The sequence below is a fragment of the Pimephales promelas genome, chromosome 13 (assembly GCF_988280905.1).
Source record: "Pimephales promelas chromosome 13, fPimPro1.hap1.1, whole genome shotgun sequence".
Lineage (NCBI taxonomy): Eukaryota > Metazoa > Chordata > Actinopteri > Cypriniformes > Leuciscidae > Pimephales > Pimephales promelas.
In genome coordinates this window covers 18,501,770-18,518,334 of record NC_142781.1, presented here as the reverse complement: position 1 = coordinate 18,518,334, position 16,565 = coordinate 18,501,770, and the positions used below count along the sequence as shown (strand labels likewise).

Sequence of the window (16,565 nt, the reverse complement as noted above, 5' to 3'; positions counted from 1 at the left end):
GGGGCGGCCGGCGTGAGAGAGCGTATTAGTAAGGTCTCGTGTTAGCGAGCATCTGCGTGAATACGAAATGCGCATGTTTGTGTGCGCACTCTTATCTGTAAATGTGGATTTGCTCCAAAGCTCCATCAGTAAATGAATATGCTAGATTGATCTGCTTGGCCGCGCACATGCAGCCATGCGTACTAGAGCATGGTATGCGCGTACCCAAGGAGAAAGGTCAGAATGTCAGGGTGTGTGTGCGCGTGTGTGAGACACAGAGACACGGTAACACGGGGACGGCCCTGTTCCCACACACTTGGTCTCTGATTAGCTGGATTATGTGACAGCTGCCCAAAGGGCTAGATGCGGATAAAGACTAGTGGGGGAGGTGACCAGTGAACAAAGACCTAAAACCCATCACTGCAAGACACCATCAACCTGAGTCTCGTGACACTCCGAGAACATTCCTCTGGCCACACACACACACCATCCGACCCCTAGAAGTGGTCCAAACAACGGCGGCACAAGTGCACCCAAACAAGCTCCCTGGGAGATGCATGTTGTCGTTTCACTACAAGTAATTTTTCCCTCCTTATCGTGGACTACTTTCACTGATAGCAAGGATATTTATAGCAGGCTGTGAACAAGCTAACGCAGAACGCCTGGCATGGACGTACTTGGGCCGGTATGTATCACAAGCAAACCTTTGGCCGATCGCATACTTGCAGTCTTGTTGGGACGTTAAGCCTGTAAACACCCTGAGTGTTTGTGTGTGTGTGTGTAAAGTAGGTGGGTGGCTAATGGGGTGGTGGTGGAGGGAGCCACAGGTGCAGGTTCCCACAGTCGGTGGATGGGGCAGTTTAAAGAGGGGCAGGGCTGAAATTAGAGGGGGCTGAAGTGAGAGAGGCTTAGAATGACCCTGGAGACCTTTCATCAGGCTTCTCATCAGCTTCAAAAGGCTCCCACGCCACAGTTTCAATTGGTAGCAGCACACACACACACAATCGGCTGCAGTGCTTCTCACACACACAAGGTCCTACTGAGTGCATTCCATATGATTTTTACATTAAACAATGTTGAGTTTAATCATCTGATGATCACATGGCAAGATGATATCGGGATTTAGCTCAGAGGGTAAAGTGTTTTCCACCGGCAGTCACGAACAAATGACGTCCAGCTGATAGAGGGCAAGGTGAGGCAGTCTGAGAGCTTTCACACGCCTTATCTAAAGTACCAAAGCCTTCAGTGCCACTGAATATCCTGCAAAGAGAGTGAAGTGAACGAAAGAAGAAAGAATTAGACAACTTAGTCTAGACTGTGGAGGAGATACAGTACTGAAAGCGTCCAAAGGAGATCAACACAGAAACCTTGAAAAATATGGGTCTCCGTTCCTTTGCGACCTCAGTGAGAAAATGAGTACTTCATTTCCTCATCTGCTTTTGGAAGAGGAACTGCCAAGAGAGGCAAACTTCCCTCGTATGACATGGCAGGAAGATACAATCCGCACCCTCTCTGCCGAGTGCCGACTGACACGTTACTAGGTTCACAGCAGTTTAAAAACCAAATATTTATCTTATGGATATTGGTTTGATTAGATATTGTGATTAGCATTAGCAAAACTACAGCCAATCACATTCAGCAGGACATCTTTAGCCACTGCATCTTTTTTTTGTCAAAGTCTTTTGGTTTTGTAATAGTTCAACTTTTAAAGCATACATAGAGATTCATACATCTTGTTCATTTGGGCTCCATCGAACGGTTTACTTATCATATCGGCATTTAAAATCAGTTAGATGGATCCCATTAATGATGTCATATTATGTAAATGCCCACGAGAAACGCCGAGATTAACTTGAAACTAATAATACAGGGTTTATTTAACTGACCGAGTTACCCACAACTACTCATTTTCCAAAACGTCAAATTAAAACAATATATTTAATACGCTGTATTCAGCCACACGTTTGCAAAAAAACAAAACCCTCCACCAAATTCTAAGCGGCAGTCACACCAGTTCCAGACTTTGATTGATTGTCCTCAGGGGACCTGCAGGTCATTTATTCATTCCACGGCAAACGACTGCAGCATATAATCTCCATTAATCTGGGATGTCAATCTCATCTTTTTAGCTGAACTGTTGACTGACACAGAGATTTGGGGCAAACTGAGGGTGGAGAGGCAATGGATAATACTGAACACAACCTTCAATTACCACAAAATGTAAGACACAACCAGGCCAATTAAAGGCTTCTTTTTTTTCTTTTTTTCGTGTCACCAGGCTGAAACACGAGGCGACTGTTTCCTGTCTGTTAGTTTTAGAGCTGAACGTGTCCTCTGGATTTTTTCTCGCAATAAGGAAATCCTCATTCCAGTTTGGAAAATGACTGATTGAATTAGCTAAACAAATTCTAAATATTTAATCCAAAATGCATTTCATTTTTTAATCACAATATGGGCTGTATGGTAATGATAGATCTACAATAAAAAATGAATTCACTGGTAGCAGCTAATATTGTATATTAAATTGTGCATGTTCATTGCCCCCATTTTTAAATTAAATTGCCCAAAAAATCCTGTTAAATGTTGTGATGCCTAGATTAACTTGTAGCATTTCAAATTGCTGATCTTATATATTGTTTTATTTGTCATTTATTTAGTGAAAACTTTTTCTAAGCTACGTCAGGTCCTTTTAATCAATTTCCTAGAAAGTATACAATTGAGGCCACCTAAATAAGCATAAACTCAATGTTAATCAGTGAAGAGAATTGTATTGTGAGTTAGCTGGTGTTGGAAGCATAATGTTGGACGTAAAACATTAGAGCCCAAGAAAGCCCATCCACTTTAGGAAATAATTACAGTATAGATCAATTTATTAAGGCAGTGTCGATTCGAGTTCATCCCCAGGGTCGTGCAACATAGAATTGATCACAGATGAGAGTACTTTGTTCTCACCAGACCTCTAGAGCAGGCGATGAGCGATGTGCAGCCCCAGCATGACAAGGTCATGTTTGTGTCAACCAAGTCTAGACTTGGTCTGGGGGTGTAAGGGAGGTCCAGTCACCTCACAGGGTCCACATCACGCCCTCAACGGTGGGAAGTGGAAGTTGAAAAGCCAGCTCTGTAATCAATCACCCACAAGAGAAAGGTGTCCCCTACTCCATCACCAATACACAGAGGTCTCGGCCACACTGCCGATAGGGGGTCACCAGGTCGTTTCATTTGTGCTCTTTTTCTCGCCCTCTCCTTGTCTGTCAACCTTTTATCGATCACGCATCCGTCTTAAAAATCCAAACCCACACGAACCCATTTATTTGTTGCAAGTATCCAGCTTTTTCACAAGACCAACCACAACAACTCTCTAAGGAAATCAGTGCTGAGCTTGCAGTCTAATTAAACTAAAGGAAACAGCTCCTTGGATCTGGGTAATGACAGGAGAGCAGGGTGGGGAGGGGATGGGATCAAAGAAACCGGCTAGCAGAAATTGCTGGGGAAGAACCTGAAGGAACACCCTAACTCAACCTGTAGCTCACGAGGGATTCTGGGTGGCTTTGATGGTCTCTCATTCCGAGAACAATGTGGAAAATCTTTCCCATCCACCCTTGTCGGCAACCGTACCTTCAGCCACAAACAAAAAGCTGAAAAGGATTTCTAGGTGGCTTTGTTAGTCCCTCTTCCATAGACCGATGTGAAATGTCTTTACACCCAACCTTGTATAAGCAATCCCTGGCAATTCCATCCCAGAACTCCCTCTTCCACTGCAGCAGTGACCTCTTCACATAACAACGTCCATATGACACAACTTGTTTCGACTCAGTCAATTGTCATTTTCCGCCAGGCTTCCAGAGCACAAAAGCAGACAACAGCTTTGTTTAAGTGGTATTATGGGCCTGGGAGGACAGGAAGATGCAGCCCGACGTGCACTGTGGGCCCTGGAGCCAGTAAATGATATTCTGCATTCGGTAACCTCCCCTCTTTCAGCAAACTCCCACACAGGGTTGAGTTCCTACAGACTCAATAATAAAACAGCATCATCGATTAGGGCTGGGACGGCGTGATTTATTTTCTAACCTAGGTTGAGAAGCAAGAAAATCTCGCGGTATAGCAGTATTGCAGTGAACCGCGTTTTGAAAATTGGCCCAAAAACTTTTGTGCGGATGGATGGAGGATGGATGTTGAGTTTTGTGATGTGGTTGTGGAAGAAATAATAGCCCATCCGCGCATCTCTAATACGGATGTAATGTTATTATGTGTCATGGAACATTGTGCTGCACAACTCGCGAAAGGTCGGATTTGATCTTTTGATGATAAGATTTAGAAAACCTTGAATCCATGTAAGACACACTGTCATTAGACATAATCCATGTCATTAGGATCAATGAATCCATGTCATTGACATTTTTGCGGTGATGACGGTGACGAGCGCAGACCCGCGGTAGGCGTCACGTGACCTGTGACGGTATTGCGGTAACCATCCCAGCCCTATCATCGACTACAATACATCTAGTTGACCTTGCATATGAGAAACTGTCATCAATAAAGCAAGTTGGACAGTTTGTCTGAAAGGCAGGCGCATTAAGAGAGATGCAGATTTATGCTTGCATGGACTTGGCCAACACAGTGGACTTGGCCAACGCAGGCACGCTCTGGGTGAGTGTGTACACACACGACTCATTTAGCATTCCGCTGCTATGCCAACAAGATCATTAGCAATGACAATACAACAAACCCCTCCCCTCTGGGTGCTAATTAAGTAGAAAGGGATGGCAGAGGCCACAAACAAACAAACACACACACACAGCCAGAGTTACAGTACAGTAACACAAGGAAAAGTTTGCATGGGTTATTATCACACTCCCCCTCATAACAAGGTATCCTACCACATGTAGCTACTACATAAATGAGCCAGAACTAAAATTAAGAAATAATAAAGATATAGAACAAAAAAGATTATAAATTATAATTCAAACTATATTTTGGAATGACGTATTGCGGATGAACAGTGAACACCAGTAACACAGACCATCGCAGCAAACCTATTCTATATAATGTATAATAAAAAAATATATACATTGATTTACTTCATATTAATACAAATTTAAGCTCTACTTCCTAAATTCTTCAGGGAAGTTATTTTTTTATTGTCCCCCTGTCTGAGCTAAAATCGCTTAACCACAAAGATATGCATATAAATAACTGTTTAAAATGTACAATGTCTCACACCTTGTAGTGGCTCATTTTGTGGACCAAATCAATTGAAATTACATGCAAACTCACTATTATGACCATCAAGCATACAGTATCTATAAAATATTATTACAATTATACAATAATAATACAAACATACACACACACACTCACCTAAAGGATTATTAGGACCACCTGTTCAATTTCTCATTAATGCAATTATCTAATCAACCCATCACAAGGCAGTTGCTTCAATGCATTTAGGGGTGTGGTCCTGGTCAAGACAATCTCCTTGTCCAAACATCCAAACCGAATGTCAAAATGGGAAAGAAATGTGATTTAAGCAATTTTGAACGTGGCATGGTTTTTGTTGCCAGATAGGCTGGTGTGAGTATTTCACAATCTGCTCAGTTACTGGGATTTTCACGCACAACCATTTCTAGGATTCACAAAGAATGGTGTGAAAAGGGAAAAACATCCAGTATGCGGCAGTCCTGTGGGTGAAAATGTCTTGTTGATACGAAAGGTCAGAGAAGAATGGGCCGACTGATTCAAGCTGATAGAAGAGCAACTTTGACTGAAATAACCACTCGTTACAACCGAGGTATGCAGCAAAGCTTTTGTGAAACCACAACACACACAAACTTGAGGCGGATGAGCTACAACAGCAGAAGACCCCACTGGGTACCACTCATCTCCACTACAAATAGGGAAAAGAGGCTATGATGTTGCTTAGTCTGATGAGTCTCAATTTCTGCTAAGACATTCAGATGGTCAGAATTTGGCGTAAAGAGAATGGGAACATGGATCCATCATGCCTTGTTACCACTGTGCAGGCTGGTGGTGGTGGTGGTGTAATGGTGTGGGGGATGTTTTCTTGGCATACTTTAGGCCCCCGCCCCCTTAGTGCCAATTGAGCATCGTTTAAATGCCACGGCCTACCTGAGCATTGTTTCTGAACATGTCCATCCCTTTATGGCCACCATCCTTTGATGGCTACTTCCTGCAGGATAATGCACCATGTCAAAAAAAGCTTGATTCATTTCAAATTGGTTTGTTGAACATGAGAGAGTTCACTGAACTAAAATGGCCCCCACAGTCACCAGATCTCAACCCAATAGAGCATCTTTGGGATGTGGTGGAACGGGAGCTTTGTGCCCTGGATGTGCAACCCACAAATCTCCATCAACTGCAAGATGCTATCCTATCAATATGGGCAAACAATTCTAAAGAATGCTTTCAGCACCTTTTAGAATTAATGCCACGTAGAATTAAGGCGAAAGGGGGTCAAACACAGTATTAGTATGGTGTTCCTAATAATCCATTAGGTGAGTCTAATACTGTTCATAATAGTGACTTAATCTGTTTACTATCTCTAGATACTAGATACTATCTCAGATGTTTAAACAATGTCTTCGGGGGCACAAAAAAAAACTTGATAGGGACATCCCTATCAGGAGAAAAATAACATAATAATGTATATATATATATATATATATATAAAATTTGTTTTTGAATTTTTCTCCTGATAGGGATGTCCCGAATAAGTTTTTTTTTTTTTTTTTTGCCCCGAAGACATTGTAAATATCTGCTACAATAGTAGAGATAGTAAACAGATTGTCACAATTATGAACATGGGACTACTCATATATACACTTCTTGTATTTATGTACAATAAGCAGAATAATTGCAACAAAAAAAGGAAAAAGTGGAGATTCGCAACAATATCTCAGACTGTGTTAGTAAATAAAATACTTTCGGGTGATTCGTTACAAAAGTGTGCATCAAATATGTTAAACACGGAAGCTTGAACAAGAGTGTGTGACCTGCTAGAACAGACCTCACTGGTTATCACGCATCGCACATTCGAGCTTCTTCTTTCCCTTTTAAAAGGTTCCTTATCAAACCCACTTATAGGTGCATTTTCCGCCATCTACTGCATGACACCTGTGTGACAGCTGATGTAAAATAAAGGATCGGGCTTAGGATCACAGATACAGATCAGTTTAAAAAAATGCTCAATCAGCCCCGATACAATCCATGAGATCAACTCAGGACATCCCTATTTTTCTGATGTTATGTAAGAGCAAGCCAACCATATAACCAGATAATATTCGACTCAAAACTTTGGATAAAAAGATTTAAGCAAGGAATTTCAATACACTCTTATAACGTACTTGACTGTAAAAATATATATTTTAAGATGTGTAGTATAGTACAGTGCCGCATAGTATAGTTATACAAAAAAGGCAAGTTACATCAATCACCAATATGCACACACAGCAGTGAGCATTCAGATCTTCTCAATTTCAGATTCGGTTTAACTGCAGCATTTGTAGAAACTGAGGCTACCATAGCTGCTTGGCAGCAACAGAAACAGGCTGTGAAGTTTGAAGCTGCCATATCCCAGTGGGCACAGCTCACAGATCTCCCAAAGACGCCGGCCTGGATCAATTCTCACAGCTCTCAGTCCTTCCAAAACATGTAATACACAGTAGCCCAGACATACTAATTTAAAGCAAGCTTCCAAAAAATTAATCTAAACATCAACCACATCTGTGAAACTATTGCACCTGATAGCTGCTCTTACATTAGTGTTATAAACCCAATACGGAATAACACTACTACGGAATAACTACACATGGGCATCCACCCATTTGGCAAGCCCTCCCTCGGTTACTACAGTGAGGCGGCCATTTGACACCCTAGACTGCAAGCTCATCATCAAACCATCTGACAAGCCAGTTGTCTCCCTGTCTGTCTTGTCCAGTTACTGTACCGCCTATTACTCCACAGCGAGGCCATTGCTAAGGAGCTTCAGGTCTCGGTGAAAAGACCTAGTTGCAGTATAGCAAGCTAGTATGGCGCCGGTCTCTCCAGCGAGGTTACGGCCACATGAGCTCACACTCCATTACAATCATTATCATTTTGAACAAGGTCAGGGGTCAAGCGGGAATTAAACTTGCTGTGTGGTAATGCACTTTAATCACTGCAGCACACCTGCTCGCAATTCATTAGCCCACTGGCTCTCTCAGGAAAGTGCACATGCATTAGTCAGACACAATCGCACACGCACCACATCCACGTACACTAACATGGCAAAAACAATCAGACTCTTCCTGAACAAATCCATAAAGACAGAAAGAACAAACACACACTTCATGCAGTTGCAAGTCAATCACACAGTGAATTGTGAAACTGTGCTGAAGCAAAGGAGGAACCAAGTACAAGGGAGGTAGAGCATCATGGGTAGTTGAAAACAATTAGTTGAGCACCAGGAGCTAACAATAGAAACACACACACACACCAGCTTCCAGTGTTATTGGAAAGGGACATCAGGGTTAAGCTCGCTAACTCCCACCTCTTCCCACTGAAAGGACCCCATGTTTTCTATGACCCTTCTCAGGGGAGACAGAAAGTCCATTATAATTGCACTGCCTAGTACAATCATGCCCACCACTGGTGGCTTGGTACATTCAACCTAATGGTAGCTCTTCTGTTGGGAAGCTGTTTATCTTGCACTTCTTCATGAGGGCGACGCTCAAGATCTCAACATAGACTAAAAGCAGCCCCAACATGCTTTCTTGGGTACTCAGCTGAAGTACTGCACAAAAGAAGAGTGCTTTTTCTTCCGATGCCAGGGCTAAAGGCCAAGAACCAAGAATGATAACCATGTCATCTCCCACCTTAAATCCTCGAGCTTTTTAAAGTTGTGTTGAATCTAATTTACACTCACTGTGTCATAATGCATTAGCTGGAACAAAATCATTCTGAACGTGATTCCAATGATGTCATTTCTCACAATTATTCAAACTGTTTTGTCATAGGTATCGGTATAGATATTAACCTCTGTGTCAATGGGCCTTAACCCTCGTCAGAATCCAACCATTGTAGTCATGTTAAAATGAAGTGCATATCCAGTTTTATTCATTAATGGATTAGCAGCATTTTGGCAGAGGCGCTTCTGCAATCTCTATTCCAAGTAGACTGTTTTTATGGTTTTTAAGGAGTCCATCGTGTAGGAGTGATGGAGTAGGAAGAGCCTGTATGCCTCACAAAGATGTTCTCTCTGCTTCATCACAAATTAAACGCCTGTTCAAAGTGCGTGTTCAAAGACTGCAAAATATCCAAAGACAAACTCTTTCAAACAACGTTGTACCATAAGAGGTTGCTTCATAAAGTCACCTCAGGCACATTGCCTCTTAATTGGTCCGGTCGATCTGCTGCTAAAAATACCTCTACCATGACTGCTACATTCAATAGAGGGAAAATGCAGCCTTTCCCTTCATTTAATGGGAAGACATTGGTACAAAAAGCCCTGCTCTGCCCCAGGTCACAAGAAAGAAAATGTTTATTGTTGTGGCAGAACAAAAAGCTATTTCAGAGTGAGAGAGTGAGAGAGAGAGAGAGAAAGAGCATCTCACATCCAGCTAGAGATTCCTCATGATCTTAGGAATCAGAAAGAGAGAGAGGAATCAATACTGGCTCTTCCTGTAACATCACAACCACTGCAGATGACTGCGAATACTGCATCCAGTTAAAACAATAGCTACTCTGCCTTGACCCATTTATTCGAGCTAGGGATGTGTCACAGCGGTCAACCAGTGATCCAATAACTGACTAGTCCTATTGAGGGTTTTTATGATTTTGGTAACTTTTATAGCTTTTATTAATTAGATGAATGTTTTGTTTCTCCATTCCATGATAGCCATCACATTAACCCATGTTATTGTATAGAGCCTTATTGTAAAGTGTTGTAGTTTTGATTTTTGTGATGCATTAATTGGCATGCTAATAGCTAACAAAATTCTCATAAAAGTTGGGTGTTTAAATTCAACCCTTTAAGGCGGACGACACAATCAGATGGATATCTTTGGCTATTGTATAGCTTTTTGTACAGTTTTTTTCACGCGTACGATCACACCGGTGTAATAAGTCTTGGCTGGTCCCTGGAGTGTCCGATCACACCAGTGTGATTAGAATGGTCAGTGAATCACGTCATCAACTGCCAAAATCAAACTTGCTCTCGCACGTTGGCTGGCGTTGAAGTGTTTTCAACCACATAATATTTATTTTAGGTTTCAGACATTTAAATACACACAAGTACTAGCAAAACAATGATTTTGAGTTTGTAAAATACACACTGATGTCTATGGAAGCGGCAATAATAATCTTTTTAATTATAATAAGACGACACGTTTTATTCATATCAGATACACATTGTGTAAGTAGCTTTACATTTTACCCTATTCTTCTTCCAGTTCACCGACCACTTACTTTTATGTATTTCGTGAGAAGTGGAAGAATTGACGTTGTAAATCCAACAGATCCGATTCTCTGAACTGTAAAACAAACAAAAATGCTGCCGCCCATTGTGCATACAGCTCAACTAACGCGATTGTTTGAAAGATGTTTAAACAACACCCATCCACTTGCACATATTTGACAATCGGAATCAGTGTTTCATGCTATAGCTAATACACTGAATATTTTTAATAAAAAAGGAAAAAAAATATATAAAAACAGATCCTCATTCATTTAGCGCTGCGTTGCGGTTGTGCCGTGTCACGTGACAAGCAATGATGCGTCACCATGGAAACATTAAAGTGGCAAGTTCTAAATCGCAGTCACCTTGAAAAACGAATCGGTTACCTAACGTAACCTCGGTTCTCTCTAGATGTGGGAACGAGTATTGCGTTCCCGGCCGTGCTTGCGCTACTAGCATTCTCCCTTCATTCACTGAAAACCAGAAAACAGTGGGAAACTCGACTATTATAGACTCGGGCCACACCGTTTTGGCGGGCTTTGACGCAATGAGAGCGCGTGAGCTTCTCATTGGCCGCGAGTTCCCTCAAAGGCTGTAGCAGTTCTGTACCAGTTCTGTAGCAGCGAACCAATGAGCCGCTAGCTAGCCCGCTCATGGTCTGCTGCAGTTGAACTGCGTTGACAATGGATACAAAATTAAAGGATAATTTTTTGGCTTCAACTTCTCAGAAAAGAATAATCTTTCCCGTAGCGTAAGCTAGCTTATACGCAATACGAGAGAACCTCTCGTAAGAGAACTCATGCTGGGGAGTCATTTAGAATATTTTAAACTTATGTGTAAAAGGGTTTGTCCCACCACAAGCATTATGTTTAAGAAGCTATCAAGTTAAAAATACAATAGTAACTTCAGACACTCTTTCTAGCTGTTTTTGAACTTATTTGATGTAAATGCTCCCTAAAAAACATCCAACTGCATGTGCATCTAATTTGTACTGGTCATTCCCTACTTTATTTATTACTAATTTGGCACCGTTTTTACAAATCAGCATGTGAAAACGTGACACCAACAACTTTACTGGCTTTTGGTCAACCCCCATAAAAGACAACAACAACAAAATATGGACATTGCTTTCTTGGACATTTTGAGGCCTTTGGGGAGCAGCGATCTATAATCAGTCCCAATCGGCAGCCACCTGCTCTAATGCCGGACTGGACAATTACTGCTTTTGTTGACCGGAGACGCAGCCAGCTGTGACTGGCTAATTACACAGTCAATAGTGTAATCAGTTGTGAGGCTCTAGCACTTCTTTCCCAGGTGAGATGAGAACGAGTGGCTCCACTGAAAGATCAGTTAAGGGGGAAGGGATCTCGGAGGGCAATAGATAATTGTTTACTAAAGGCCCATGTAACAGTCTCCTAGCAACTGCCCAGCAAGCTCCCAATCAGGTGTGGCTGACGCTGCCGTTTAGCCTTGAAGCGCAGTGGTCCTCCACTCTGACGGACGGATACAGCTGCCTGCCTCTATCGAAAACATTCACTGTGCCACCACAGAGGCTCTCGTGGGTACCGTCTCTCACACTCTTGCGCTGTGGAGTTACACAGCCGCTAAAACTGTCAAACAAATCTATGTTACACAACTGCAAGGGACTAGAACTGACAGGTGAGGATCTTAACCTACTAGATCCAAATCTGCACAAAGACCTTTTCAAAAACGCTAGTTTCATACTTTAAAGGGAGCTTGGCTTTCTATTAACTTCTAAGAATGATAAGAAGATAAAAGCACATAATAAGTAGGGCTGGGATTAATCACAATCTACATTAGAATAATCTTGATAAGGATTTCATTAATCTTGATAAGGATATGCAAGTGTTTCACCGCCACTGAATCTCCAACCACGCAGCAAAAGAAAGCATTTTACCCTAGTTTGCAATCTGAATTAAATCAAGTACAACAAAATAATGGCCAAAAAATGTATTGCATGCAATAACCAGTGTGGTGGGATTCACAAATAAACAACTCTTATGAATTTGTTCTTAATAGTGAATCAAAACAACAGCGCATCTCGAGCAGTCTGATTCAAACAACAATTGAATCTTCGAATGGATCCTTTAAATGAATCATTCATTCAACAAGACATTTCATTCTTTTTCACAAGAGTTTAAACTTAAGTGTGATTTTATAACAATTTTAGATATTGTTATAAAAAGAATTTACTTTCAAGAAATGCATTTTAAAGTTTACTTTCATTCATTATGAAGTAGCAAATAGAATCAAAAAACTTTTATCTAATCAAATGTGGGAAATCTGTATTGATATAGACAGTATCTCAGACATCAGCAGACAAACAAGAAAAAAACAACTGATAATTACACCGAAAGGTGGCGGACTCCATCTCCAAGACACTGGATGAGGTGCTAGATACAATACACCCTAGATGATGTTACACTGAGCACATCAAACAGATGACCGGATGCAGAGGCATTTCAGGAACACATTCCTCTAGCAATTTCATTAGCTTTCATGGGACACCAAGAAACTGCAAACACATGGCATTGGAAATTCAAACTCAATCACAGGCTTTCAGACGCGAGTCTAGAGCCACAGATCATTTGATCAGAGTTATACAGGGACATATCTAGGTGAAATTTCAAGTCGGGGTCAGAAGAGTAGCAGGTGTAGCATCAAAGCCGGCCCCAAAAGGGTCAGTTTGATAGCATGTTACACATTAACTTAAAGGGTTGTGTGTTTAAGTATTGTTGGGGTGGGTCGCCAACAGAAGGGCAGGTTTGCCATCAAGCACAGGTGAGTATGTGCCTAACTGGGCTGCCGTCCAAAGCTGACAGACAATACTATGCAACATCTCCTTTTTTGTTGTTGCTGTTGTTTTTTGCGGGTGTGACACTGAACTGCATAAAACATTGCAGCGATTTGCCACCTGATATCAGCATCAGTAACGTACCTGCGTGTCAGGAAAGACACTTGATAAGTTTTTCACATATTAACACAAGGGAGACAACCAGTACACAGCTACCCTTACAACTAATTTCCATGATAACTAGGCTATACTTTTTCAGTAAAATTACCAACTACAATAAAAGTGTGATATTAGCCAACACTGGCCAAAAAAAAAAAATCTAGAAGCTTCTAACACTTAAAGGAGAGTCCATATTCATGTGTTCACGTTGTACAGCTGGGGCAGAGCTCTGTGAAGTTAGTAACATAGTCAGTTTAACCTATTCAAATAATGGCGTTTGTTTATGCAATTTCACAACTGAATATGGGATAATTTATAATCGTTTCAACAAGTTAGCATTAACTGAAAATACAAAGTTTGAGAATACGCCAATGCTTTGACGTTGAATGGTGTTACAACACTCACTGTTAACCCCCGACAACAAGTAACTATGGTATTTTAACGGAAACGTTTGTTACCGTAGTACATTTTGTAGTGGTAATAAGCTACAAAGATCGACTTAACAAAATCACAAAGACCAGTAAGGACACATTTGCAGCGGTCTCTGGTTTGTGCGTCATATTTGAATAACAAGTTGCCTACCTACACTGGACGCTTTGGTAAAGATTCGCATCAGTCGCAGAGAAGAGCCGACTGAAACCAACGCAAAAGCGGTGTCAGTTCTAGTGAGCTGCCAACCAAGACCGTGATGCACACGCGCCTATGATAACCAGAATTTTGTCTAATATAGGCAGCTCACAACGTTTTGAGACACAGACAGATATTATCTCATGTTGTTTCAAAACTTATTGACTTTCTTCCGTTAGGCAGAATGACCTATTCAGTCAGCATTAACTCGCATTTAATATTTTTTTCCATTTAATGTAAGCGAATGGTGACTGCCAAAGTAATGGAAGAGCTCTTAAAACAATACGATGGGGGTGAGGACATAACAGAACAGGTCATTTTATAAGAGTGAACGATCTCGTATGCAGCTAACGTTATGTGTAGCCTATCACCAGTTTCAAACACGCACAGCAAAGTAAATATGAGCGTTATTAATCACACACACACACACACACACACACACACACACACAAATATATATATATATATATATATATATATATATATATATATATATATATATATATATATATATATATATATATATATATATAAACTCGTTAGGACACACAGCAACCATGATTAAAAAAAGAGACCCTGTTATCCCGTTAACAATATAGTGCACTCAACTTCCGAGCAGTGACAGCTCACCGCGGCGCATTATTATTAATAGCTAGCTCATGAAAAGACGCGCACTTACCGGCCAAGCAAAGTGAAAGGGGATGATGATCTTTCCCACATCGCTCGTTTTGCTGGGGTTGTTCTTAGCAGTCTTTAAAGAAAATATATTTCCACCGAGAACGTCAGTAGATCCAGAGCCAAAGGTGCACGGGCCAGTGGTGGTGACTTCAGACTGGTACTCCTTCAGACACACTTTAAAGTAAGTATCGCACTCGTCCCGGACGCAGCGCTGGTCTTGGGAGTTCCGCGTGCCGTCGCAACATTCCCCGTCCCACAACTCACCGTTTACATTTTCTACAGCAATCAGCTGCAGCTCAAAATAGCCAGAGGAATGGGACACCTAAAAATAACATTTGAACACAAATAAATAAATAAATAAATAAATAAACATAGGAGCCAAAATATTTTGTTGTTTATTAGTAAAATGCAGATCGTGCTTGCAAAACTGAGGTAATATTATTTGAGAGGGAATGTGTAGCGTGTGCTGGTGCATTCAAGTCTCCAGAGAATAAGTCTACAATTTTGCTAACCTGTAGTGCGTATCAGAGAGCAATGTAGCTATATTTTTAAAGACCCTTTAACTGATCCACCTTTCATTGTATTGTTAATGACGGGGAATCGTGGTGCAAGTTAATATTTCTTACATCATGATTCATGACATTTCCAATTGCATGAGCACATGTGGCTGCGTAATTCAAATATCGATTAGCCTACATTGAGCAGAATTCATTGAAATCATCAGCCCACACCCATCAACTTTTGCCTGCTGATCACTGCTATAGCAATTAAATCGATCTGCAAGACTAGAAACAATCAGCGCTCTCACCTTCGTCCATATCGTTAACAGCAGGCACGCGATTGGGAGACAATTCCTAATCCTGATACAATTCCACATGCCGCTGATTTATGCGTTATGAATACAAGATGGAAAACGGCCGTTGACCGGCGACAGGATCCTCCGTTCCTGACATGCAAAAATTCACAAGCGTGGTGTGTTTGCGCGGTGATGGTCTAGCCTGATCTTTCTCCCTCGGACTGATTCACTTCACACAGCAAATGATATGTTTCACAGCTACCACACGCCTGAGGAGATCTCGCGTGATTGACAACTGATTGAACCAATCACAAAGCCTCCTGCTGATTCGCGTGGCCAACCGCCACTCGAGGGCGGAGTGTTGCCAAAACTTACGCTGTTTCACAACGAGCAATAAAACGCATATTCTTTTTTTTCCATCAATAATTTGGATATTTGTGTTATTCTTCAAATGCAGAATTTGTAATCCTATATTATTTGAATGCTTCCTAAATACATTTAGTGACAATCACACCTCAACTGTAAGAGTGCGAACACATGATACATGTATCCATCATCTGCATTTATTTAACCATGGCGATTCAACTACTGTGCTGTATTTGTACAATTAAAGTGACATAGTACCAAGTTAACGATTGATTAGTCGTACTCCTTATATTATTTTATTTTACATTATACCAGTCATTAACATTACTGGCACTTTATTTTATTATCACTTTGTGTGTATTGATGTGCTTTGGCAATGTAATAAACCAAAAAATCAAGTCAATAAAGTGCTTTAAAACTTAACTTAAATTCACAATTCAATTTAGTATGCGAAAACCACGTAAAGTAGTCCGATCCTCGGGGAAGCTGTATCTCCTCTCTGCAGTTTGATGCGTGCTCAGCCTGATAGTGTGATTTGACACAGGTGAGAGCGCCCTCTACTGTTCATATGTGCTTTAACCTGAAAAGAGAGACCCCAAAAATAAAGAACACAAACGTTGAAAAACATTTTAATCTGAACATTTTAAAATAAAGTTTATAGATATAACTGGGTAGTCTAAATGTCTAATTACCTT

At 41.1% G+C, this 16,565-nt stretch overlaps 1 protein-coding gene across 2 annotated transcripts in view; it reads right to left on the bottom strand.

The window, feature by feature from the left end:
• jag2b (jagged canonical Notch ligand 2b) overlaps nucleotides 1–15,915 on the bottom strand; it is a 50,305-nt gene extending 34,390 nt beyond the window's left edge. For both annotated transcript variants that reach the window (XM_039692866.2, XM_039692868.2), the window contains exons 1-2: nucleotides 15,517–15,915; nucleotides 14,710–15,030 (exon numbers count right to left, since the gene is read on the bottom strand). In XM_039692866.2, the coding sequence (XP_039548800.2) occupies nucleotides 14,710–15,030; nucleotides 15,517–15,585 (390 nt within the window). In that variant the 5' untranslated portion in view covers nucleotides 15,586–15,915. The remainder of the gene's footprint in view (nucleotides 1–14,709; nucleotides 15,031–15,516) is intronic.
• Nucleotides 15,916–16,565: the final 650 nt, after the last annotated feature.